General features: G+C 45.8%; 1 protein-coding gene across 1 annotated transcript; it reads right to left on the minus strand.

Moving 5' to 3' along the window:
• Window positions 1–2,819: 2,819 nt before the first annotated feature.
• LOC137346794 (aldehyde dehydrogenase, dimeric NADP-preferring-like) lies at window positions 2,820–22,866 on the minus strand. The gene is made up of 11 exons (XM_068010658.1): window positions 22,642–22,866; window positions 20,360–20,532; window positions 16,145–16,376; window positions 14,392–14,477; window positions 13,590–13,798; window positions 12,055–12,172; window positions 9,719–9,860; window positions 8,605–8,771; window positions 7,198–7,297; window positions 4,995–5,230; window positions 2,820–4,134 (listed from the first exon to the last, which is right to left on the minus strand). Exons 2-11 carry the CDS (start codon window positions 20,519–20,521, stop codon window positions 4,120–4,122), a joined length of 1,467 nt encoding a protein of 488 aa, XP_067866759.1. The 5' UTR covers window positions 20,522–20,532; window positions 22,642–22,866; the 3' UTR covers window positions 2,820–4,119.
• Window positions 22,867–25,015: the final 2,149 nt, after the last annotated feature.

Below are 25,015 nucleotides of genomic sequence, written 5' to 3' on the forward strand. Positions count from 1 at the left end.
TATCTGTGGCCTAATTAGTGTTTTATACGGGTTTTTTTATTCAATTCATGGGATGTGGGCGTCGCTGGCTAGACCAGCATTTATTGCCCTTCCCTAATTACCCCAGAAATGTCGCATTTCAAAAATGCAAATCACCTCCTGTGTTTGTGTAACATTATAAAAACATGGTAGAAAACCTGAACACGACCAAAGCTCAGCTCCATACCTGCCTATAAAAGAAATAAGTCCAATGTCGATTGAACTAATGTCAGTTAACTGTTTAATGTTATGCTCAAAAGACAGTTTTAGTACAATCGCTTTAGTGTAGACTATTTAGTTTAGATGTGCAAAGATAACCCCCAGTTTCTCTTCACCACAAACTAATACCCTGTTCCCCCTCCAGCCTCACCTCCTGTAACAAGTGCGAGAAGCTTGTCGACTTTTTTGTCACAAAGTCCATGAGACCCACCTCCTACTCCCTCGGCCCCATTCCCACCAAACTGTTGACCCAATTTCCCTTCCTGACCTCAATGTTATCTTACATAATTAACAGTTCTCTCTCCTTGGTACAGTCTCTCTCCCCTTCAAATCTGCCTCTCTTTAAAATCCCAGCTTTGGCCACTGTCTTTGCAAACTACTGCCCCATTTCCAAACTCTCTTTCCACTCCAAAGTCCTTAAACATGTTGTCGCCTCCCAAATCCATCCCCTTCTTTCCCGGAACTCCATGTTTGAATTCCTCCAATCAGATTTCCGTCCCTGCCACAGTATGGAAAGAGCCCTCATCAAAGTCACAAAGGGCATTCTATGTGATAAAGGTAAACTATCCTTTCTCATCCCTCTCGACCAATCTGCAGCCTTTGACACCACACCATCCTCCTCCAACATCTCTCGACTATCATCCAGGTCAATGGAACTGCCCTTGCCTGGTTCCATTCTTATCTATCCAATCATAATTAGCGAATTGCCTGGAATGGCTTGTCTGCCCATTCCTGCACCATTATTTCTGGTGTTCCCCCAGGATTTATCCTCACCCCCTTTCTAGTATTCCTGCTACCTCTCAGCGACATCATCTGAAAACACAGCAGGTTCCACATCACTCACTGTTCGCTGACCTACAGTTGCAGCTGGTCCAGCAACACGTCAATTTTATTGGTGGAGTGATTAAAATTGGGAATGCTTGTGCCCAGAATTAGAGGAACGCAGATATCGGAGAGGGTTTGTGGGGCTGGAGATTACAGAGAGAGGGAGGGGCGAGGCCATGGAGGGGTTTGTAAACAAGGATGCGAATTTTAAAACCTCAAGCCATTGCTTAACCAGGAGCCAACGTAGGTCAGCGAGCACAGGGGTAACCGGTGAACTGGACTCCGTGTGAGTTAGGATATGGGCAGCAGAGTTTTGGATGACCTCAAGTTTACTGAGAGTAGAATGCAGGAGACCAGCCAGGAGTGTTTGGAGTAGAGAAGTGTAGAGGTAACAAATGCATGCATGAGGGTTTCAGCAGTAGATGAGCTGAGACAGGGACAGTGAGGCAATATTAGAGATGGAAATGGCCGGTCTTAGTGATGATGTGGATCTGTAGTCAGAGGTTTATCTCAGGGTCAAATATGACATTAGGTTGTGAGTCTGTGGCGAGGGAACAGAGATTGTGGCGGGGACCGAAGACAATGTCTTCTGTCTACCCAATATCTAATGGGAGGAAAACTCTGCTTATCCAGTAGTGGATGTCAGACAAGCTGACTGGCAATTCAGAGACAGTGGAGGAGTCAAGAGAGGTGATGGTGAAGTAGAGCTGGGTGTCATCAGCGTTCATGTGAAAACTGACCTCCAATAGAAATTGCTTTTTAATACTGCTGTCTTTGCGCAGACACAGCTCTTTAGCTGATGTGAGGATTGGTTAGGGTGGATTTCCATTTATAAACCACAAGGGAAGAGCAGGTGATTTAAAGGAGAAACTTCTCACTATATCAAATATTAAGTGGTTTAGGTCCAGCTTTCTGCATGTCCATCTTCTTTCATAGATGGACAGATGCCAACCAAACCAGCAAGGTCAGGTAAAACTGGAGAAATACTTTAAAATAAAGCAGGATGGCTGTGCCAAAGTCAGAAGTACATAGGGCAGCAAAAAAAACTGCAAACATCCGAATAAATTTAGAGCAGATTGCGGAAGCACTTTGTTCCTGCAAAGAGCAATAACTGTTGGGAATAATCCACCCTGCCCAAGTCAGAGAGATGCAAGCATGAATTTCCCACCTCTGTGCTGGGCAGCCTGCAAATTTCCACCCTGGGACTTCTGAGGAGTTGGGATGCCAAGGTAGGAGAGATGGAAAGGAAACTGAGTGATCTTTCCTCACACTTGGCTACTGAGGGGGATCCTTGTTCCTGAAGTGCTTTCCTGAGCTCCTCCTCCAATTGGAACATGCCGCTCGATTCACGCAGCTTTCCTCAGAGGGAGAGTGTGTCGAGACAAATAAGGAACGCTGCACAGGAGAAATAGCACGAGCGTGCGGGTGAGGTGAAATTCACGGGCGACTTGGCTACAGTTCAGAATTCAGCTGGCCTTGCACCACATTTAGAAAGAGTCTGCGCGTCTGGATAACAATACAGTGAAAGGTTATAAATTCTGTCGGCCAGGATCCTGGTCAGGGGCAATCGGCCATCGCGTATAGACAGAGGGGTAGAGTTTCTGCTTTGCGTGCAATTGGTGATCTGGGCAGTGTAGTTTTCAGAAGTACTTTTCTTCACTCAAATTCCTGCTCAAACTCATTTGCAAATCACTGAACGCAAAATCTTCCATGAACCAGCGCTATAGAAGGGTAATTAAAAAATACTTTAAAAATCCTTTCTTTTAATATATTCCATATTTATTAGTGGTAAATTTGATTAAACCCATTTTGAGCTGTATTAATCACCAAAAATCAGCATTTTTAAATCAGCCCAACATGTGAGTAATCAGAGTTTAAATAACTGAAAATGTCATTAAAAATATACAGAGCTATTTGCTAGTTATACTCGGGTACAGTAGTCAGCTTCTTAATAAATTTTTTTAAAAGCATCCAAAGTCCTTAAACAAGCCCATTAGTGTCGTTGCACCCAAAAGAAACAATTTTAACAGCCTCCTTGAAGACCCAAATGGGCACAATAAGCTGAAACTTGCAATGGTGATTAACTCAATCTGGAGCAGCGACCAGATTTATGGGCAGGGATTAAAGGCCTGCTACCCGACCCGAACCCGACGGGACCCGACGGGACGTGTCAGGTTTGGGTCGGGTTGCACCTCCAGGTCCGGCATTTGGGCTCGGGCAGGATCAGGTCGGACACGCTCTATCACAGGTAAGTGGCTCCTGTGTTAATGTAATATTTGGACTAGAAAGGTGGTTTTGTTACGGTTATTTTAAGCTTGTGCAGATCAGCAACAAAATGAAAAACAGAAGGTAGGTTAACAGATGGTCAGCTCGGGTCGGGCGCGGGAAAAAATGGAAGGACTCGGGCCGGGTCGGGCTCGAGTCGGATGTGGTCCTGTCGGGCTTGGGTCGTTTTTTTTTTTTTTGCAGACCCGACCCAGCCTTTACCAGGGATAACGCCTAGCGCGTTTTTTCCAACCAGCACAAAAGATCACGGAAAATTGATTTGCACTGAACATAATTTGAGTTTAAAATTCTATGATCTTTTGCGTCGATTTGGCCGCATTCAGAGCAACCACACGTTCAGGGAGTGCATTTTAATATTGGAAGTGAATCAATGATTAAACCGGAGTATTATAACCACAGCAACCATGGTCAAAAATAAAAAAGCTGCAATTATTAGATGCACAATCTTATTTAAAATCAGACGCAAATCGTACAAAGAAAAAAGATCTGAGAAATTACAGAATGGGAGGCCATTCGGCCCACTGTGGTTGTGCTGATGCTAGCTCTTCAAATGGAGCCATTTTCATGATGCAAAATATGAGGGGAGCTCGTAGTGGTTAATTGGGGCATTTCAAAATGGAATAGTTAGGATCCTGGAGAGATGCTAATTTGGTCGCATTTTTCTGAGATATTGGTTTCCCCACGCATCAGATGCCTTTGTACACTTCATCTTCTCACAGGTCTCAATTGCAGGGTTGTCAGGAGGCCAATAGAATGTAGTCGTGCCACTTATCACATGAAGTAAAACTGGAAGAAGGAGATGCAAAATTAGAGAGAGTTATTGTCTAACCACTGGGTTCAAAAAAGGGGGAGCCGTTTCTCCTCCTCTGGTAGATGTGTCGGATTTTCGCAAGGGGATGACCCTTCAGGTATCTCACTTCAACAGTCATTCCTCATCCTTGAGCCTAAGTGAGTGATGGTCAGCTGACTCCTTGGCTATGGCTCGAGAACACAGTCGGCCCTGACCTCCAGGGGCAGGGACTTGTCCAGCACCCGTCACAGGACAGTGAGCAGGAGAAATTCTAGATAAAAACACCCGCACCCCGGATACTGTAGAGATCTCACCTCTGTCCGGGCCAAGATTCCGCATTACAATCCGGGGAGGTAGGGGCGGAGCGGGGGTAGAAAGGGCAGAACTGAGCTCAGCTAAAGGGAACCCCTGCAACCAAACTGTTTGCCGACACTAATCTCATGAGACAAAGAATGACCATTTGGGGAAGGCAGCCATCAGGTTACACCCAAGCAAGAACCAGCACCCTCAGAAACAGATCAGTCTTTCCTTTCCAGTTCTGATTAAAGGTCATCGACCGGAAACATTAACTCTGTTTCTCTCTCCACAGATGCTGCCTGACCTGCCAAGTATTTCCAGCACTTTCTGTTTATTTTTCGGATTTCCAGCACCCACAGTATTTTGATTTCCTACCAATCTTTCCCTTATTGAACTAGCAACAAAGTCCTGGAATTCCCTACTCAGCAGTGACGTGGGATTGTCTTCACCACATGGACTGCAGTGGTTCAAGGCAGCTCACCCCACCACACCCCTCCCCAACCTTCTCAAGGGCAACCAATGCCTTGAATGATTTTTTTTTTTAAAAAGGCAGGCCTACCTTCATCACCATAGCAACCAGCGCTCCCAGGAACGCAATCGCAATCAGTCGCATTTTTCCACCTCCTCCACCTTTCTTCAGCAGCCAAAGGGTCCATTTTTGCTTCGAGTCAGTGGTAGGCGGATAGCGGATACTATTGATCTTTTCTAAACCCAGCGACTTTAACACACAAGCACGGCGGTGACTGAACGTTTCAAAGCTGAATTTGCCATGATATGCCCCAATACCACTTTTGCCTGGGAACACGGAGAAATCACAGAACATTGTATAAAACACCAACATATCTTCTGTGGTTTTCCACCATCTAAGACACCAAGTATTATTCTGCTGCTAAGGTGAAACTCTGTCCCCTTAAGGCCACAAAGTTTAATTGTTAAATAAACACAGGCGAAGGTCAATTAGAGTTTCATTTTTTTGTTGGGTGAAGGAAAAGTGGCTAAGTTGGAAAATGCCTGTAAAGTTTCAGCCTGTGGGTCAGCATTAAGTGAGAGACTTTCTCTAACACATAAAAAAACTCTTTTTCATCTGCAAGGAAGTACCAATGTTTGGAGAATGACAATATATTTCAATGTGGTTCAGTACACGTGACTAACAGCAGTCAACAATGAGTGACCTGCGATGAACTATTTTCACACATACCAAGTTTTAGGCTGTAAAATCTGGAAGTTTCTAGAATCTAGACCAGAAACCAAGATCTGATATCCAAAGTAGAGATTAATTCATCCCACTCCCTTACAACTTACTTCTGCCCCTTGTGCTATTAAATAAACAAATCTTCCCGTCATATAGAAAGCTTCATTACGTCATTAATATGTGTCAAGCTGCTTTATACAGAAGTGTAGGGACTTATGTGGGGGCCATTTTGTGCAAAGCAAGATCCCACAAATATCAATGAGATGAATGAGCAGACCATCTGTTTTTGGTGGCACTGGCTGCAGGGAAGGATTGCTGACTTTGAATTGTACTTTTAATGTTTAACATCTCTTAAGTATGGCACCGTGACAATGCAGCACTCCCTCGGTACTGCACTGGAGCGACAACCTGGATTATGCGCTGGCTTGAGATTCGAACCCACGACCTACTGACCCAGCGGACAAGTGAAGTCTTCGTACAATGAGTGACCAGCTTTTGGTAAGGCGATGGGGGAACAACCCTGGAGTCTTGCAGTAGCAGGCTGGGAGCTCTGCAGGAGCCAAAATGGCCTCCCTCACCTGCATTTATTTTGTGAGCAGCTCCGTATACAGTCCGAGCTCACATCCAGGAAGTGGAATCATCATCTTCAACCGGAACATTCCCAAAAGGGGAATCGTCAACCACTGGACTGACAGGAGCAATGGCCCAATCACAGTCACTTGCATCACACCTTCTCAACTCAGGCAGACAGGGAAGATTAAACAGCTGAAAATAACTCAAGTACAAAGAGCAGTGTTTATCACCTATAATGAGAAATAAGTTGTAGGAATAAGACCTTCCCAAATCACTCAATATAGAAGACTCATGGGTAAACTAATTGAAGTGTTTAAGAGGAATAAAGGATTTGATATGGTAGATAAACTACTTCCTCTGGTGGGAGAGTCCAGAACAAGGGGGGGCATAACCTTAAAATTCGAGCTAGGTCATTCAGAGGTGATGTCAGGAACCACTTCTTCACACAAAGGGGAGTGGAAATCTGGAACTCTTCCACCCCTCCCCCCCAAAAAAAGCTGTTGAGGCTGAACGTCTATTCAAAATTTCAAAACTGAGATTAATAAGATTTTTGTTCGATAAGGTTATTAAGGCTTACAGAACCAAGGCAGGTAGATGGAGTTAGGATACAGAGCGGCTGTGATTTAACTGGATGGCAGAACAGGGTGGAGAGGCTGAATGGGCAGCTCCTATCCCTACGCTTGAAAAAAAACAATCTTCCCCTTCATCCTGGTCTCACACATCATTACCCCCATTCAAGAGGGCAAGTGACCATTCTCTTGCACCTTAATAAATGAAAGGACAAGACTGTGTTCTCCTAACCTTCCTCCCTTCCCACACCCCGAGGCAATGCTTCCCCTGGACCGACATGGGGAGCCAGTCCTGAAATAGCACATGGAGGAAAGAGACTGGGGGCTTCCTTGACCCTTTCATCCAAGAGTGTCTCTCTTTTCCTCCCAACGTTGCTCGTTCAGTGCTGCAGGACAGAACAGAACTGAAATAAATGGTTTGGACTCACCAACGCCCCCGAACGGCAATGTGCCGACACTGTAATGGATCAAGCAGTCATTGGCAGTTACACCACCACTGGAAGTCTCCGTGATCATCCTCTTTATTAACTGCAGAGACAGAAATAATCCCTCAGTAATAACGCACTACAGTCTGGTTACACCGTGCCCCAGGACTAGATTACCAGTTGTACAGGTTTTCCCAACAAGATTTCACAATGTTTACTTAACCACTGCAAGACAAGGATAAAACAACTTGCATTTATATAGCACCTTTAACAGAGGAAAACATCAAGCTGCCTCTTGGAGGCATTACTGGACAGAAATTTGACACCGAGCCACATAAGGGGATTTTAGGACAGGTGGTGAAAAGCTTTTGTCCAAGTGGTCAGTTTTAAGCAAGGTCTTAAAAGAGGGAGAGAGAGTGAGGTGGAGGGGTTCAGGGAGGGAACTCCGGAGCTCGGGGTCGAGATGCTTGAAAACACAACCGCCGATGGAGGAGACGTGAGCCAGCCCGACACCGCACATCTCCACACAATCCATCTGACGGCAGCAGTGTCACAGACCCGCGGGTAGCTCGTCTCCCTGGATTCTCACCCAGGGTTTGGTTTACTTCCCAGGACGACCAGGAAATGGGCCTCATCACTGAAAAAGGACCGATTTTAAATGAAGGCAGAATCACGGGTTGGGAGTTCACAGGAATGGTTTCACGTACAGCGAGTTCCTCAGCTCAGCTGAGCCGCTGCCAGGAGGCTGTAAGTTAGAAGTCAGGCTCACTCTCAATAGCAGGTGGGTGAGAAGGAGGAGCTTCCAAGGCCACGAATGGGCCTTCCAACAGAAGAACTTTTTGGGAAGGCATGGAGCTGGGTTGGTAGCCTGTCCGCTGGATTGAAGATGTTTGAATACAATCATTTTGGAGGGTTCAAACATAACCTCTAAACGAGCTTTTGCTCCACTCCTCTCCTGAAGGAATTCAGTCCTTGCTGTGATACAGTTCTCCAGGCACCAATTGGTACCTCATTCATTTATTTGGATTCCGACAGGGATGCAGCAGGCTATTCAATCATGGCTCACTCAGCAGGGATTGGGGGTGCAGGAATACTGGCGAATTTACCCCTTTCTGACCCTGGGTCCTGATGCCCAGCCAGGACCAGGATCAGTTAACACAGCACAGACCAGAGATTAAACCTGGGGCCTTTTCCTGCTCTGACCGGGTTGCATCTCATTGGATCAACCGGCTTCTAAAAGGTCATCTCCCTGTCTGTGCACGCACCACGAAAAAAGTTAGCTCAAAAAGAAAACCCTGAAATAAATAGATGTTGTGTTTTTAAATTGAAGATAGTAACTCGAATGTTAAAGGTCTAAGAGACCAACACACAAAACACAAACCATCCCATCACAGAGGTCGCAATCCTCACCTTTTTATTGTGAGAGAAGATGTAGAGAGCCAGAGGCTTGTCCCTCTTGTTGATGAAGCCAATGGCCTCGTCTGCACTAGTGGTCGTGACTATAGGCAGCAAAGGGCCAAAGATCTCCTCCTGCATAATCTTGGAGTCAGGATCCACGTCGGTCACAATTGTGGGAGCTGAGCAGATATCAACAAGAGGCTCCGTTTAGTAATGCAAAGTAATTGATCAGTAAAAGATCAAAATCAACGGCATTTGGATTGAATTCCTTCTCAAGAACGCTAGTCCCCAGGCCTCTGCCAACTGCACCTGGACTCAACCAAACTGCGAGTGGTTCAGAAATCTCCCCCTCTTCTCCGCAGAAGGAGCTTCTCTCCATCAGAATATTCAGCACTAGGACGTTAGCGGAATGGGCCATGGGAACGGGGTGTGGAAAACCCACATCCAAATTCCTGACTTTGGCACATTGTTCATGGAGAAGCCACCAAGACGTGGATGGGTAATGACCCATGGGGGTGTGGGGGAGGATAATGTTCAGCTGCCATTTTAACAGTGTCTGCCATTGTACAATGTCCTGCCTCTACTCTTCCTTCTGCACCCTCCCGCCCTGTTCCTGATCTACAGCCTAGCCCACCCTCAGCCTGTGACCCACTGGATACCACAACCCCACCACCCCCCCCCCCCACCACATGCCTTCTCCCCCCAATGTGACTCACTTACTTCACTGCTGCTGCTGTTGCTGAGGGTGCTGGAGAGGGAGACAGCGAGACCCACAGACAGACACTGTCCATAGATTTATGATAGAGATAGAAGTGACTTGGGCCTCTGTTGGGGGTCAGGGGGGTGGGGGCGGGGGTGGGGGGGGGGGGGGGGAGGTGAGGAGAGAGAAGGGAAAGAGGTTCTCAAATGGAGGCCGGAGAAAGTTATGAAGGCAACAGGGATCATCTCTGTTTCACAAGACAATATTGACCCAGACTGCCTCATGCTGGTATTAATGTGCCCTTAACAAATATTATCCATCATCCCATTGGCACTTTGCCCTGTGTGTGACTGGGTTTACTAGTGTAAAGCCAGTGTGCAGTTGGGTTAATGGTTACACTTGACCTCCCACAGACACAGCAAGTACCAATGTAGAGATCCTGTTCATCACTTTGACCGCCATACGCCACATTCACTCCCTCCAGCAAAGACATCAGCCTCTTAAAATGCCGCTGGTTGACAATACGTCCATAGTCCGGGGATTTCTGGGGGTCAGCTCCATAGAATTCCTGGAACAGACCAAGGCAAGAATAGTCAGATAGAGAACACATCAGTGGCCATCTCGATGCTACAACATCAGGAGGCAATGTCTAATCCAATGAATCAATAATAAGGAATTACACACAAGAGGGCAGGAAATGCTGGCATCAGGAAAACCTATTCCCAAAGTTAGTCCATTATATAAAAGCAAAATCAATGGTGATCAACACATTAGAGTTTTGTTCAGTTTCTCTCTGCAGTTTGAGCTTTTGAAGTCAGTGTAAATTTTAAAATCTGGTATTGGGAAAAGAGTTGAAGCTGTGGGAATATCATAAAAACCCAACTAGTTCACGAATGTCCTTTAGGGAAGGAAACCTGTCATCCTTACCCGGTCTGGGCCTATATGTGATTCCAGTCTCACACCAACGTGGTGGACTCTTAACTGCCCTCTTGAAATAGCCGAGTAAGCCTCTCAGTTACAAATAAAAACGTTAAGTGGTTCAAGAATGAAGCCCAACATCTCCTTCTCAAGGGCATCTCTGGATAGCCAATAATACTGGAGGTCCACATCCAGAGACTAAATTAAACAAAAAGTTGCTTATGGCAACGAACCCCCTCCTCCATTCAAAGAATCCCATTTCCATTCAGATTCCTTGAGCTGCTGGAATGGTTGAGTGACTGGTGGCCTCTCAATTTCTGCAACACCAGAAAGTCCACACAGATACTTCAAAAGTCGGGGCTGTGTTCATTCCAACAGAGATTATGGAGGTGATTGTTTAAGTTTAGGCTGCCTTTGCTGACAACACAACCACTAGGTGGCACTGTACCAGCACGTGCGCAAATGCAGCCTCTTCCACTGAAACGTCACTGTCTGCGACATTCAGGCTGCTGCCAGGATTAAAGATGGCGCTTGTCAATTTATCACAGGAAAACAATTTCAACCCATGGCAGCACACAATGGATAAGTTTGACACTCGGAGAACATTGCACCGTTTAAAAAAGGACAGCAGCTCTGAGAGTGCTGCACACCCTCCGTAATTGTGTGAGGTTTCAGTGCTATCCCGCTCTCCGGCCGCTCACTCGCCCTCCATTCTCCTCTCCAGCCGCTCACTTCCCCCCCCCCCACCCCGCTCCCCGGGCGCTCACTCCCCGCTTCCCCTCCGCCAATCGCTCCAGACGTTAGCTCTAGGCCGCGCTGCTTCCCTCCTCTTGGCCACTCGTTCCTACATTGTCCCATCACCCCTCCCAGCCCACTTTCTTCTTTGGGTGGAGCAAATGGCCAAGAGGAGGGAACCAGCCACGGTCTACAGCTAGCATCTGGAGGGGTGGGGGGGGGGGGGGCAGGGAGGGGTTGGGGGGACAGGGAGGAGGAAGCGGGAGCGGGACAAAGAGGGAAGCGGTCAGAGAGCAGGAGGTGGGGGGGGGGGGGAGGGGGAGGTGGGAGAAGCAAGGAGCGAGCAGTCTGGAGTGAGTGGCTGAGGGGGGGAGAGCATTGTTCTGCACACGCGCCTGCTAGTCCTGGCAAGGCAAGGCATAGGCTGCACATGCGCAGCATCTCAAGCGCAGGAGACCGTTTGCGCATGTGCGCAGCTTGGAGCGCTCTGATGACGTCAGCGGGCTGCTGCGTTGTCAGGAGTCACTGTTAAATTTATGAAGGGATGGGACAGAATTGGAAGAAATTGGCCATTTTCAGTGGCTGAAGGTCTAGAACAAGGGGATATTAGAATAAAGTTAAATGTAATGAGTTAGGGCAGAAAGCAGGAGAACGGTTTTGAGGCTGTGCAATACACCACTAGAGTCTGTGATTGAATCAGAAACCACGTCAACATTTAAGAGGTTAGATAAATGGTTGAAGGAAAAGGAGGGATAAAGGGAACAGGTCGGGCACGTGGGATTAGGACTTGCGTGGAGGATAAACACCAACACAGACTAGTTGGACCCGTTTGTGTTGTAATTCTGTGACAAATTATATCCTCAAGAACCGACTAAACACAATTAACACAGCATGAGGAAGGCACTGAGATTTAAACCTCAACCGCAGGATTGTCAAACAACTTGTTGGCCTCTTAACACAATGATTTGCCTCAATCACTGTGTTAACCCAACGCTTCAGAGGACAGCTCCCACCCAAACCTTAACCGGACTTTCTTCTATCAGGTGCGAACTGGCCTGCTACCACCATTTCGCCATTTACTACTGACAGTTTCTTCTTTTTAAACTCACGGTAACAGTTGCACTGATCTTCTTCACCACTTCATCTTGGATACTTTTATCACACAGGATGTAGTCTGGAGCGATGCAGGTCTGACCACAGTTAGTGTACCGTCCCCACGCTATACGCCTAGAAAGAATAAACCGAGTTATTCACAAAAATAATTAATTCAAGGCCAATGTTTTCATAACAGAACTGGCATGGACTTGATGGGCCGAATGGTCTCTTTCTGTGCCATCTATAACTACAAATGTTTATAGCACTGAAGGAAGCCATTCACCCCTATGTGTCTGATCCTATTGCCCTGCCCTCCCCGTCGCCCTGTATCCTCCTCTGTTTCAAACGTTTATCTACTCTTCCTTGAAAACATGCAACTGTTTCAGCCTCAACAACTCACCAGAGGAGTGAGGAGACTGTAGTGAGTCCCCAAGATTGGGTTAATATTTTGCAGCAGCCATCCCAAGACACTGCTTTCAAAATCACCGTTCCAATGGCACCTCTTCCATCCCGAAATCCGGAATGTCAAACTCCTCCAACCCCTCCACTTCACCCAACCGAGGTCAACAAACTGTCCTAAATATTCCTCGCACCCAGCCTCACCCTCCCACAGCAGAAATCCACCAAGTTCTCTTTAAAAGAAAAATGTACCAACTTGGTGGCCATAGCAACAGATGACAATCTGATTCCAAAAATTAAGCACAGCTCTTAAAGCATGGGTTAGATACAAAGTAAAGCACCCCCCTCCACTGCCCCGTTAACTATTCTCAGCTGATGTAAAGCATAGGTTAAACACAGAGTAAAACTCCCTTTACAAGCTATCTAACCTGTGGTGTACTTGCCCTGGGAGTGTTTGCTGGGACAGAGTAACAGTCCTTCTTACTCTGTACCATGAAGCACTACATGGGTTAGATACACAGAGTAAAGCTCTCTATGCTGGCCCACCAAACACTCCCAGTACAGGTACGACATGGCAAGGCAAAAAGAGAACAACACTAAAAAGGCAAAACTTGCATTTATATAGCGACTTCCACAACCTCAAACTGCTTTACAGCCAATGAAGTACTTTTGAACTGTAGTTACGTTCTAATGTAGTGAATGCAGCAGCCAATTTGCACACAGCAAGCTCCCACAAACAGCAATGAAATAAATGGCCTGATAATCTTTCTGGTGGTGAAGGCCAAGGTATAAATTTCATGCCGGGACACCAGGAGAATTACCCCGCTCTTCTTTAAATAGTGCCATGAGATCTTTTAGAGGGCAAATGGGGTCTCGGTTTAACATCCCATGAAAGACAGCACCGTCAACAGTGCAGCACTCCCTCAGGACTGCACAGACAGCATCAGCCCAGATTGTGTGCTCACGTCTCTGGAGTGGGAGTTGAACCCAGGACTGTCTGACTCAGAGGTAAACATGCTATCCACTTAGCAAAAGCTGATACCAGGTGCAGAATAAAGCTCCCTCTACATTGTCTCAAAAATATGAAAACGTAGACGATCACTGCTTACAACAACACGGTGACACTTTTCATCCTCAACAAGAAACCAACCTGCAGGCCACGTCCAGATCACAGTCGCCATCAATGTAACACGGACTTTTCCCTCCAAGCTCCAGGGTCACAGGGGTCAGATGTTTGGTTGCAGCTTCCATAATAATCCTGCCTATGTTGGTACTACCTGTATACAGGATGTGATCAAACTGGTACTTCAACAGTTCTGTTACCTCCGTTGGTCCTCCGTTAATTACAGGGTAAAGGTCCTTGAGGAAGGATTAAAAAAAAAAGCAAACTTGATGCTTCACTCCTGCTCCAAAGTCCCCAGTTATAGTCATTTCAATATGAAGGTGACATCACAGGAACAGGAGGAGGCCCCTCAAGCCTGTTCCGCCATTCAGTTAGATGACTGACCTGTACCTTTGCTCCATATTTCTTGATACATTGACAGAAAACTTTTAATAGAGTCTACACCCAAAACCAACAGCCTGGCCTTAAACTTTTTCACTGAGAGACCTACTGAGTGTCCTGGTATTTTCTGCTTAGGCTTCCAGTTTCTATTTCCCTCTCTAGTGTGCCCAGATGTTGCTGCTGTTGGGGCACAAAGCAGAGGCAAAAGGGGCACTCCTTAAACTGGATCTCTGCCCCCACCCCCACCCCCTCCCCACACCCCAACTTCCAACCACACTTCTAAGGGGACGCAATTTCTTGCTCTACACCCGTCAGTTCTTCCTTTCTATAAAACGGCAGCAGCGCCCGGGAGTCATGTTAAAAATCGGACGAGTTATCCTCATCACCAGTCGGTTTACCAGACATACTCCAGTCACAGCGATGCCCAGCTCAGCCGGCCTACACTCACCTTGTCCAAGTATTGGGGGAGGAGCTCCCCCAGCAGCCGGGCTGTATTCCCACTCACTTCAGACGGCTTCAGGACCGCGGCGTTTCCTGAGAACGGGATCATAATACAAAAATAAACACTGGCAACCAGCAAATTACTACATAGAAATTACAGCCCAACTGGTCCATGTCGGTGTTTATGCCCCACACAAGCCTCCTCCCATCCTACTTCATGGCAGATGACACAAAGCTGGGCAGGAGTGTGAGCTGTCAGGAGGATGCACAGAAGCTCAAGTGTGATTTGGACAGGTTGAGTGAGTGGGCAAATATATGGCAGATGCAGTATAATGTGGATAAATGAGGTTATCCACTTTGGTGGCAAAAACAGAAGACAGATTATCTGAATGGCGATTAGACCCAGTCGCTGAAAGTAAGCAAGCTGGTGCAGCAGGCAGTTAAGAAGGCAAATGGTATGTTGGCCTTCATAGCAAGAGGATTTGAGTACAGGAGCAAAGATGTCTTGTTGCAATTATAAAAGGCCTTGGTGAGACCACATCTGGAGCAGTGTGTGCAGTTTTGGTCTCTTTATCTGAGGAAGGATGTTCTTGCTATGGAGGGAGTGCAGCGAAGGTTCACCAGACTGATTCCTGGGATGGCAGGACTGACGTATGAAGAGAGATTGGGTCGATTAGGCTTGTATTCGCTAGAGTTTAGAAAAATGAGAGGGGATCTCATAGAAACCTACAAAATTCTAACAGGACTGGACAGACTAGATGCAGGAAGGATGTTCCCGATGGCGGGGGAGTCCAGGACCAGGGGTCACAGTCTAAGGATAATGGGTAAGCCATTTAGGACTGAGATGAGGAGGGATTTCTTCACCCAGAGAGTGGTGAACCTGTGGAATTCTCTACCACAGAAAGCAGTTGATGCCAAATCATTAAATATATTCAAGAAAGAGTTAGATATAGTTCTTAGGGCTAAAGGGATCAAGGGATACGGGGAGAAAGCAGGACCAGGGTACTGAGTTTGGACGATCAGCCATGATCGTATTGAATGACGGTGCAGGCTCGAAGAGCCAAATGGCCTACTCCTGCTCCTATTTTCTATGTTTCTATGTTTCATCCAAACCCATCAACATATCCTTCGATTCCTTTCTCCCTCATGTGTTTATCCAGCTTCCCCTTAAATGTATCTATGCTATTCACCTGAACACTCCCAGTGGTTGAGAGTTCCATGTTCTCACCACTCTCTGCCTAAAGAAGTTTCTCCTGAATTCCCGATTGGATTTATTAGTGACCATCTTATATTAACTGATATTTTGGGGCTGGGAGAAGAAAAATCAGCCAGACTTTCTCCTTCTGGTCGTTCTCCAGACTCCTGCTGTGTGCAACTGCACGAGCTCGAGTTCGAAGGGGAAAGCAGGGCCAAACTCAGCTGCAGTGCCCCCCATGATCAAACAGCCAGCTGAGGCTCACTGGGCCTGATTTTAACCTAACTCAGGTGGAAAATTGGGTGGATGGTAAAATCGGGCGTCTGACCCCAACCTGCTTCTGCTGGGTGGGTTACATTAGAATCAGGGCTATTGGCTCAACAGCACAAGAGCCACGCCTGCATCATGAATAACCAACTCCAGGAGAGAAAGCAGCAGAAATAACTGTAAAACTCAAGGCAGTAAGAAATTGAAAAAAAACGGATCAGGACACAGAAAATACGTGACTGATTATCAATAGTGATATTTCCGGCAGAGATTGGAAAGTAAAAAAGCTGAAGTTCACCTGCTGCAATTGCCCCAACTAAAGGCTGGATCACGAGAGCCAAAGGATAGTTCCAGGCCCCGATGATCAGAACCACTCCAAGAGGCTCTCGGTGGATATAAACAGTGTCCATCAATGTCATCACACTCTTCGACACGTGCTCTGGTGCGGTCCATTCCGGAAGTTTCTTCACGGCCACAGCAATCTCGTTCAGAATGCCTGATATTTCAAAGATCTCCACGGCAAATGGATTCTGCAAATTCAAATTAAGAAAGTCATTTTCAAACACGTCTCTCCTCAACTCAATCAAAGCTCTGCTGACTATATCCTACCCTGCACCCAGTCTTGTTCATTCGTCACCCCTCTGCACACTGACCTACACTGGCTCCCAATCGCCCAAAAACTCTAATGTGAAATTCATGTTTAAAATCCCGTCATACCCTCATTCCTGTCTCTAATCTCCTACAATCTTCAGAAGAATACAAGAAATAGTAGGCCATACAGCCCCTCGAGCCTGCTCCAACAGTCAATATCATGGCTGAGCTGATCCTGGCCTCAACTCCACTTTTCCCCTATTCCCCACAACTCCTGACTCCCCTATTGTTCAAAAATCTATCTCAACCCTGAATATATTCAATGATTCAGCCTCCACACCTCTCCGGGGTAGAGAGTTCCCCAAACTCTCTGTTCCTCTGAGGATAGCCTCAGTTCCCCTTCCCTTCGTCCCACAATTGGTGGCCATGCATTCATGAATTAGACCCCACAGTTAAGATTTAACTTCCTAAACTCCTTTCCCCTCTCCACCATTGCTCTCTGCCATTAAGCTCCTTCTTAAAGTCTGCCTCATTTACCAAGCATAGGGATGCACAGCACAGTGGCTATGTTACTGGACCAATAAACCAGAGACCTGGGCAAGTGATCCAGAGATACGAGTTAAGATCGCACCATAGCAGCTGGGGTACTCAAATTCAGATAATTTAATAAATCTGGGATTAAAAGCCAGTCTCAGTAATGGTGCCATGAAACTATCGTTGTTTGTTGTAAAAACCCATCTGGTTCACTAATGTCCTTTAGGGAAGGAAATCTGCTGTGTTGACCAGATCTGGCCTACATGTGACTCCAGACCCACAGCAATGTGGTTGACTGTTAACTGCCCTCTGTAATGGCCTAGCAAGCCACTCAGCTGTATTCAAGAAGGCAGCTCACCACCACCTTCTCAAGCGTACTTAGGAATAGGCAATAAATGCTGACCTTGTCAAAGACAACCCCATCCCACGAATGAATGAAAAAAGGCATTTGGTCTCCTCCTTCTATTCTGTTCATTTTACTTTCTGATTATGCCTCTATCCTTGGCACGGTTTTCTATGTTAAAGTGCTGCACTTTTTTTTAATTCATTCATGGGCTGTGGGCGTCACTGGCTATGCCAGCATTTATTGCCCATCCCTAATTGCCTTTCAGAAGGAAGTGGTGAGCTGCCTTCTTGAACTGCTGCAGTCCATGTTGGGTAGGTACACCCACAGTGCTGTTAGGAAGGGAGTTCCAAGATTTTGACCCAGCGACAGTGAAGGAACGGCGGCGATATAGTTCCAAGTCAGGATGGTGTGTGACTTGGAGGGGAACTTGCAGGTGGTGGTGTTCCCATGCATCTGCTGCCCTTGTCCTTCGAGGTGGTAGAGGTCGCGGGTTTGGAAGGTGCTGTCTAAGGAGCCTTGGTGTGTTGCTGCAGTGCATCTTGTAGATGGTACACACTGCTGCCACTGTGCGTCGGTGGTGAAGGGAGTGAATGTTTGTAGATGGGGTGCCAATCAAGCGGGCTGCTTTATTCTGGATGGTGTCGAGCTTCTCGAGTTTTGTTGGAGCTACACCCATCCAGGTAAGTGGAGAGTATTCCATCACACTCCTGAGTTGTGCCTTGTAGATAGATGATGGACAGACTTTGGGGAGTTAGGAGGTGAGTTACTCGCTGCAGGATTCCTAGCCTCTGACCTGCTCTTGTAGCCACGGTATTTATATGACTACTCCAGTTCAGTTTCTGGTTAATGGTAGCCCCTAGGATGTTGATAGTGGGGGATTCAGCGATGGTAATGCCATTGAATGTTAAGGGGAAATGGTTAGATTCTCTCTTGTTGGAGATGGTCATTGCCTGGCACTTGTGTGGCACAAATGTTACTTGCCACTTATCAGCCCAAGCCTGGATATTGTCCAAGTCTTGCTGCATTTCTACACGGACTGCTTCAGTATTTGAGGAGTTGCGAATGGTGCTGAACATTGCACTGTTGCAAGTTGTTGTTGTATCACAGCTCGATTCGACACTGGACAACATCCCGCTGAGTCATCAATGCTATTCAGGAAGCACATTTCATCAATTGGGAAATGGCATCCTTTCCAGCTGGGTTACCTTGCTCCCTTGGGGTAATGCATCCAAAATTGGGAAGATTTGAACTTGGACCTCCTTGGTTTAGAGTCGAGCGCTAAAGTTGATAAACAGCAAATTCTATGTTAGGCTGTTGTTACACCATATCAGTATTGGTGAAAAACCTACAGGATAAAGTAATGGGAGTAAATATCCCGAGGAGCAGTCTCCTTGACTGGGCAATCAAGGTTTAGCAACTGTAGCACTTTAACATTGTTAGCATTCTGTGTCAACAGTAGATGCATAAGCAAAGGATATGCATCCCTCTACTCTGTCCCTACATCCTGTTACTACAAGAGACCCAGACAAGCTGGGATGACATTCAATGGGTGATTATAGTCAGGTAGGTATGGGTTGCACTACCCCATCCCATATCATGAGTTCCGAGAGTACATAAAACCCTCCTACTGTAGAGGACTGAGCACCTGATTGGCTAGTATAAAGATGGTTATTGCCCTTGGAAGCAGCATTTCGTCAGTGCTAATAATCTTGCAAATCCTTCCACTACACACATTGTTCTCCAATGCAGATTATGAAGATACAAGAACAACAACCACCCAGACAGGGCTAGACTGGAGAACAAGAGGGGAAATTGAACACACGTTAGGAGTGGATGGACCCATGTCAAATAATAGGAGCATTACAGGTCCAAATTGTGAAGGGGTGTCATAGAGTTATACAGCACAGAAACAGGCCCTTTGGCCCATCGTGTCCATGCCAGCCATCAAGCACCTAACTATTCTAGTCCCCATTTTCCAGCATTTGGCCAGTAGCCTTGTATACTATGGCGTTTCAAGTGCTCATCTAAATACTTCTTAAATATTGTGAGGGTTTCTGCCTCTACCACCCCTTCAGGCAGTATATTCCAGATTCCAACCATCCTCCGGGTGAAAAATTTTTCCCTCAAATCCCCTCCTTTTTCTTTTCCCTGATCCAATACTCGATATCCCTTAACATCCAGGGTTCCCTGGACTTGATGGTCCTACCCTTCACCTTAACAGATACATGTTGGCTCTGAACCCTCACTATTTCCTCTTTGAATGACTCCCACTGGCCTGATGTAGACTTTCCTACAAGTAGTTGCTCCCAGTCCACTTTGGCCAGATCCTGTTTTATCAAATTGAAATCGGCCTTCCCCCAATTCAATACCTTTATCTCTAGCCCGTCTTTGTCCTTTTTCATAACTACCTTAAAGCTTACAGAGTTATGGTCACTATCCCCGAAATGCTCCCCCACTGATACTTCTACCACTTGTCCAGCTTCATTCCCTAGGATTAGGTCCAGTACTCCCCCTTCTCTTGTTGGACTTTCTACGTACTTGCTCAAAAAGCTCTCCTGTATACATTTTAAGAATTCCTCCCCCTTTAAGCCTTTTGCATTAAGACTATCCCAGTTGATATTAGGTAAGTTGCAATCCCCTACTATTATTACCCTATTATTTTTACACCTCTCTGAGATTTGCCTACATATCTGTTCTTCTATCTCTCCCTGACTGGAGGCCTGTGGTACACACCCAGCCAAGTGATTGCCCCCCTTTTGTTCTTAAGTTCTACCCATATGGCCTCATTTGAGGAATCTTCAAAGATATCATCCCTCCTTACTGCAGTAATTGACTCCTTGATCAACAGTGCAATACCACCTCCTCTTTTATCCCCTGCCCATCACGCCTGAAGATTCTATACCCTGGAATATTGAGTTGCCAGTCCTGCCCCTTCCTCAGCCATGTCTATGTGATAGCAATAATATCATAATCCCAAGTGCTAATCAAGTGTGTGGAAACTGGTCAAGATGCTGATCACATGTTAAGAGCTTTGCTTCAAACCTTGTGCAAGTCCTTTTTCAGTGCCAGTGTGAAGTCTTCCTTTTTCTCAGTGAGCATTCTCTCCAGCGCCTTCAGCTGCTGAATGCGGAATTCCAGAGGCCGGGCTTTCCTCAGATTGTAGGCGGCTCTCGCACCGGATACAGCAAGCTTAATCTGCTCCATGATGTGCCAACCTGCCAAGGAACACAAAGCAATGGTAAGTTATCAGGTACACTAGCACAGTGGTTATGTTATGGGACTAGCAAACCAGAGGCCTGGACCAATCGTCCAGAAATATGAGTTCAAATCCCACCACAGCAGCTGTGGAATTTAAATTCAGTTAATTACATATATTTGGAATAAAATTAAAATGGTGATGATGAAACTACCAGATTGTTGTCCCTGTAGGGACTGAGTTCAATGCCATTCTGAGCTCTTCATCACTGTCTCCACCTTTGTGTTCCTTTCTTCAATACGAAAGCACTCCCTTCTCACCCACCTATGTAAATCTGATCCTATCTCCAGCTGCTCACTCCTCCTGGACCTCCCCCTCCACCCTCCAAATCTCTAGCCTTATTGATCTTTTCATTGAGAGGTTCCACTGTATGATGGAATCTATGTTTGCAAAGCTTGTATTTTTTAAGACCCGAACTAAGAGGGAAACTAGAGCTGAAATAGAAGTTGGAAAAACAACTTCAGGTTTCCAGAGAAACTGACACTGGTTAGAACCAGATAAAAAGAGACAGAGTCCAACCCAGACCAGGCAGGAGAGGAGCACCAGCAAGCAGAAGAAAGCGAAGACTGAATTCAGGAGTTGTTTCTGTTACTTAAAGTAGCCGACTAACCAGAAGGAAGTAGCTGAAAATCTAGCTGAGGAACTTCAGAGTTGTGAAGAACTGTGTGATTGTTATTGTTACCATATATGCTGGATGGACTGCCCAGTGAAACAGACAGACACATCTGATAGTTAAGGTGTAATTTGTAATATGTATATATTGACCGTGATATATCTGTTGCTTCATGTTTAATTTATGTTGGTTTTGGTCTGTGTGTAAAATCTATAAAAGTGAAATCGTGTCTGTTTGGTTTGATTTCCTAAATTGGGGCCAATCTGTGGATCCAATTCATTTTGTCTGTTGGTGGTCTCCACGGGGATCTTAACAACCATATCAGCCATCTGCACTCTACTCTCCCTTCTTGCTCTCTGAACTTGAATTTCTCTATGCTCTCACTTCCCATTCCAACATCAAACCTTTTTCGATAACAGAGCCTCTTCCTGTTCAGGCCATTCTGTACCAAATCAGTATTAACTTCTGGCAAATACAACACACAGGGTTCAAGGTGAAGCTCAGTAAACAATCCACTATGTTTTTTTTGGCACAATTTTCATCAAAGACCATTATAAATCAGGAGATAACAGAAAAATCTCTCTCTCTCCCCCAACGATATGGACTAAATCTCTTCCTCACACACCATCTCTTCCTAGCTTCCAGATTCCTTTTTGAAAAAGTCATTAGTCTCCATATATATGGCTCCATTTTGCAAATATTTTTCTTCCCCTTCATGTCTTTCTCCATTACACCAATGACCAAGTCGACAGGGAACCAGACAACCTCCTCCCCAGTTTCTGCTAACATACAATACACATAGCCAACGGTAGGTGAGCTAGTACAGTCCAAGCAACTCACTCTCCAATTTTCTCTCCTTCTTTGAGGAGGGGAACGAGACCTCCAATTCCTACCAGAGTGTCAGTGCTCCAACAAATCCCAATCTTTGAAAAAAACAAGCTGTTTTAGTGACCCAACACCCATCCCTATCCTTAAAAGCATTTCATTAATGATAAAGAAGGTGGAAAGGCAACTTACCAACTTAGACATCTCAACAAACTTATAAATATAGGTACCTTACAGTTACAGCTAAGGGTTGAGAACACAGGATACATTATCTTCGCTTAAAGCAACATTCATGATGCAAGCTAGTTTAAGCAGGCAATCCTGAACTTCCCCAAATTTCCAAGGACTTCGCTCCTAGAATGGTTGGTTCACACTGGGCCAAAGTTCACTGGCCACTAACCAGTGCTTCCTACCAGTTTAAGCCCAGGCTACAAGTGAGCGAAGGCTGATGAATGTATCGGACACTTGGCCAAATCAAGAACAGATGAATAGTCTGAAGGACTGGGGAGAAAAAGTTGGGGACAGAAAACACCTTGGGTTGAGCTGAGTTGAGTATAACCAACGACAAGACCCCAATGAGCAGCAATAAGACCATCGCCCTCCCAAGACAGTTCATAAAATGATACTTACACCTTTCCCAATGATTGAAGAGTGCAGTTGCTGAAGGGGGAAGAGGCCAATTACAGTCCTGAAAAAGAACAGAAGGATTTAGCCCCTGCGCCTTGCAGAGCAGAGTTGCCTCCCTGGGATCCCGGTGCAACTCTCAGTCCCCAGTTAGCGCTGGACTCCGCTGCTCTGTTTATTACTTTTGCACTTTCATTCCTGGCTGCTGGCAAGGCAAAGGACAAAGTGCAACAGACCGGCAGCCGAAGAGGGACAAACCAACAGCCAACTCAAAATGCGATCGGATTCTGCTATTTTTCCTTTGCACCGCTCGCTCTTGTTGCGAGAACCTCCTGGTAGTTATTTAAAATATCCCCCAGCTGCATTTCTTTAACTGACCAAAATAATTATAAAAATGAAATGGTGCACTTTCCAATCATCTGAAGGTGACAACCTTATGTAACTGTAGCTGCGTGTACTGAGTTCATTGCAACAATGGCTGGAGCTCTCTGTGCATTTTTTTTTTCCATTTCCCTCTGTAACTCACTCCTCACTGATTCCTAATCACCGACCCGAAATCTGAGCCGAACAGCCGTGCATCGTGTAGTCTTTCTAACTCTGCTTTGGATGCTGTAAAATCCTACTGGATTCAAGTCCCACTCCAGGGCTTGAATACAAAAATCCAGGCTGACACTCCGTTACTGTACTGAGGGAGTCTTTCGGATGAGGCATTAAACTGAGGTCCCATCTGCTTGCTTGCTTGGGTGGGTGGGAAAGATCCCATGGTACTATCTCAAAGAAGAGCAGGGAGTTATCCCTGGGTGGGGGGTCCTGGCCATTATTTATCCCTCAATCAACATCACTGAAACAGATTATCTGGTCATTATCACCATGTTGTTTGTGGGAGCTTGCTGTGCTCAAATTGGCTTCTGCGTTTCCTACAACAATAACTACACTTCAAAAAGTTCTTCATTGGCTGAGATAACCAGTGGTCATAAAAAGCGCTATATAAATGCAAGTCTTTCTTTGCCAAAGCTGTTGGTCACCTGTCCTTCTATCCCCTTACGTGGCTCGGTGTCAATTTTGTCTGATAGCAATCCTGTGAAACCCCTCGGGATAATTTAATGACTTTAAAGGTGCTATATAAATGCAGATATTTGTTGTTCATGTATTATGGGAAAATTGATCATGTGACATTTTGATCGCATGACATTCAGTTATGTGACTGCTCATGTGATGTTTAACCAGATGACATTTGATCACATGATATTTCCCCACTGTTTGCGCATGTTCTTGTATTTATCTTACGTCAGCATCTCAGTATTAGCAAGCCCCGAATAAGTTAGTTAGTGTCATAGGGTCATTACGACACAGAAGGAGGCCATTCGGCCCATCAAGTCCATGCTGGCTCTCGGTAGAGGAATCCAGTCCTTGTTCTATCCCAATATAATAAAAGCAAAATACTGCAGATGCTGGAAATCTGAAACAAAAACAAAAAGTGCTGGAAATACTCAGCAGGTCTGGCAGCATCTGCGGAGAGAGAAGCAAAGTTAACGTTTCAGGTATGTGACTTTCATCAGAACTGGCAAAGGTTAGAAAAAAAAATAGGTTTTAAGCCAGTGAAGGGGAGGGGGGGGGGTGGAGGAAAGAACAAAGGGGAAGGTGTTTGATAGGGGCAGAGGGAGATTAAACAACAAAGCTGTCCTGGGGCAAAGGCAAAGAGAGTGTTAATGCTTGTGCTGAAAGACAAAGCATTAGTTCCAGAGAGACTATTCATAGCGGAATAATGAGCAGCTCTGACTACATGAAAAGCAGGCACATGGTTAAAAAATAAAATATTAAAAAAAGGCCAGTCATGCTCTGAAGTTATTGAACTCAATGTTAAGGCTGTCGAGTGACTAATCGAAAGCTGCTCCTCGGGCTTGCGTTGATGTTCACTGGAACACTGGAGCAGGCTAAAGACAGAAATGTTGGCATGAGAGCAGGGGGGAGTGTTGAAATGGCAAGCAACCGGAAGCTCGGGGTCATGCTTTCGGACTGAGCGGTGGTGTTCCACAAAGTGGTCACCTAATCTGCGTTTGGTCTCCCCAATGTAGAGGAGTCTTTGTACATCAGTTAATGGGATCACCTTTTCCTTGTCTACTTTACCCAAACCTGTCAGAATCTTGTACCCCGTTATCGAATCTCCCCTCAATCTTTGTTCCAAAGAAAACAATCCCAACTTCTCCAACCTAACCTTGGAGATAAAATTCCCCATCTCTGGAATCATTCTGGTAAATCTCCTCTGCACCCTCTCAAGGACCTCACATCCTTCCTAAAGTGTGGTTTACTTTTGTTTTTGAGAGTGAGATGATGAACACAATTTATAGATTAAATATTTAAGGATAAGTCATCTTTAAAT

This window comes from Heterodontus francisci, chromosome 30 (assembly GCF_036365525.1).
Source record: "Heterodontus francisci isolate sHetFra1 chromosome 30, sHetFra1.hap1, whole genome shotgun sequence".
Taxonomy (NCBI): domain Eukaryota; kingdom Metazoa; phylum Chordata; class Chondrichthyes; order Heterodontiformes; family Heterodontidae; genus Heterodontus; species Heterodontus francisci.

What these genes read in the sequence shown, in the direction of transcription:
- LOC137346794 (XM_068010658.1), bottom strand. Translation starts at nt 20,521, where the DNA reads ATGGAGCAGATTAAGCTTGCTGTATCCGGTGCGAGAGCCGCCTACAAT. An exon ending in AGTTGGGGCAATTGCAGCAG is followed by an intron (nt 14,478 to 16,144) that starts GTGAACTTCAGC and finishes TCCCGTTCTCAG; the next exon opens with GAAACGCCGCGGTCCTGAAG. An exon ending in AGATCAGTGCAACTGTTACC is followed by an intron (nt 9,861 to 12,054) that starts GTGAGTTTAAAA and finishes GGTCTGTTCCAG; the next exon opens with GAATTCTATGGAGCTGACCC.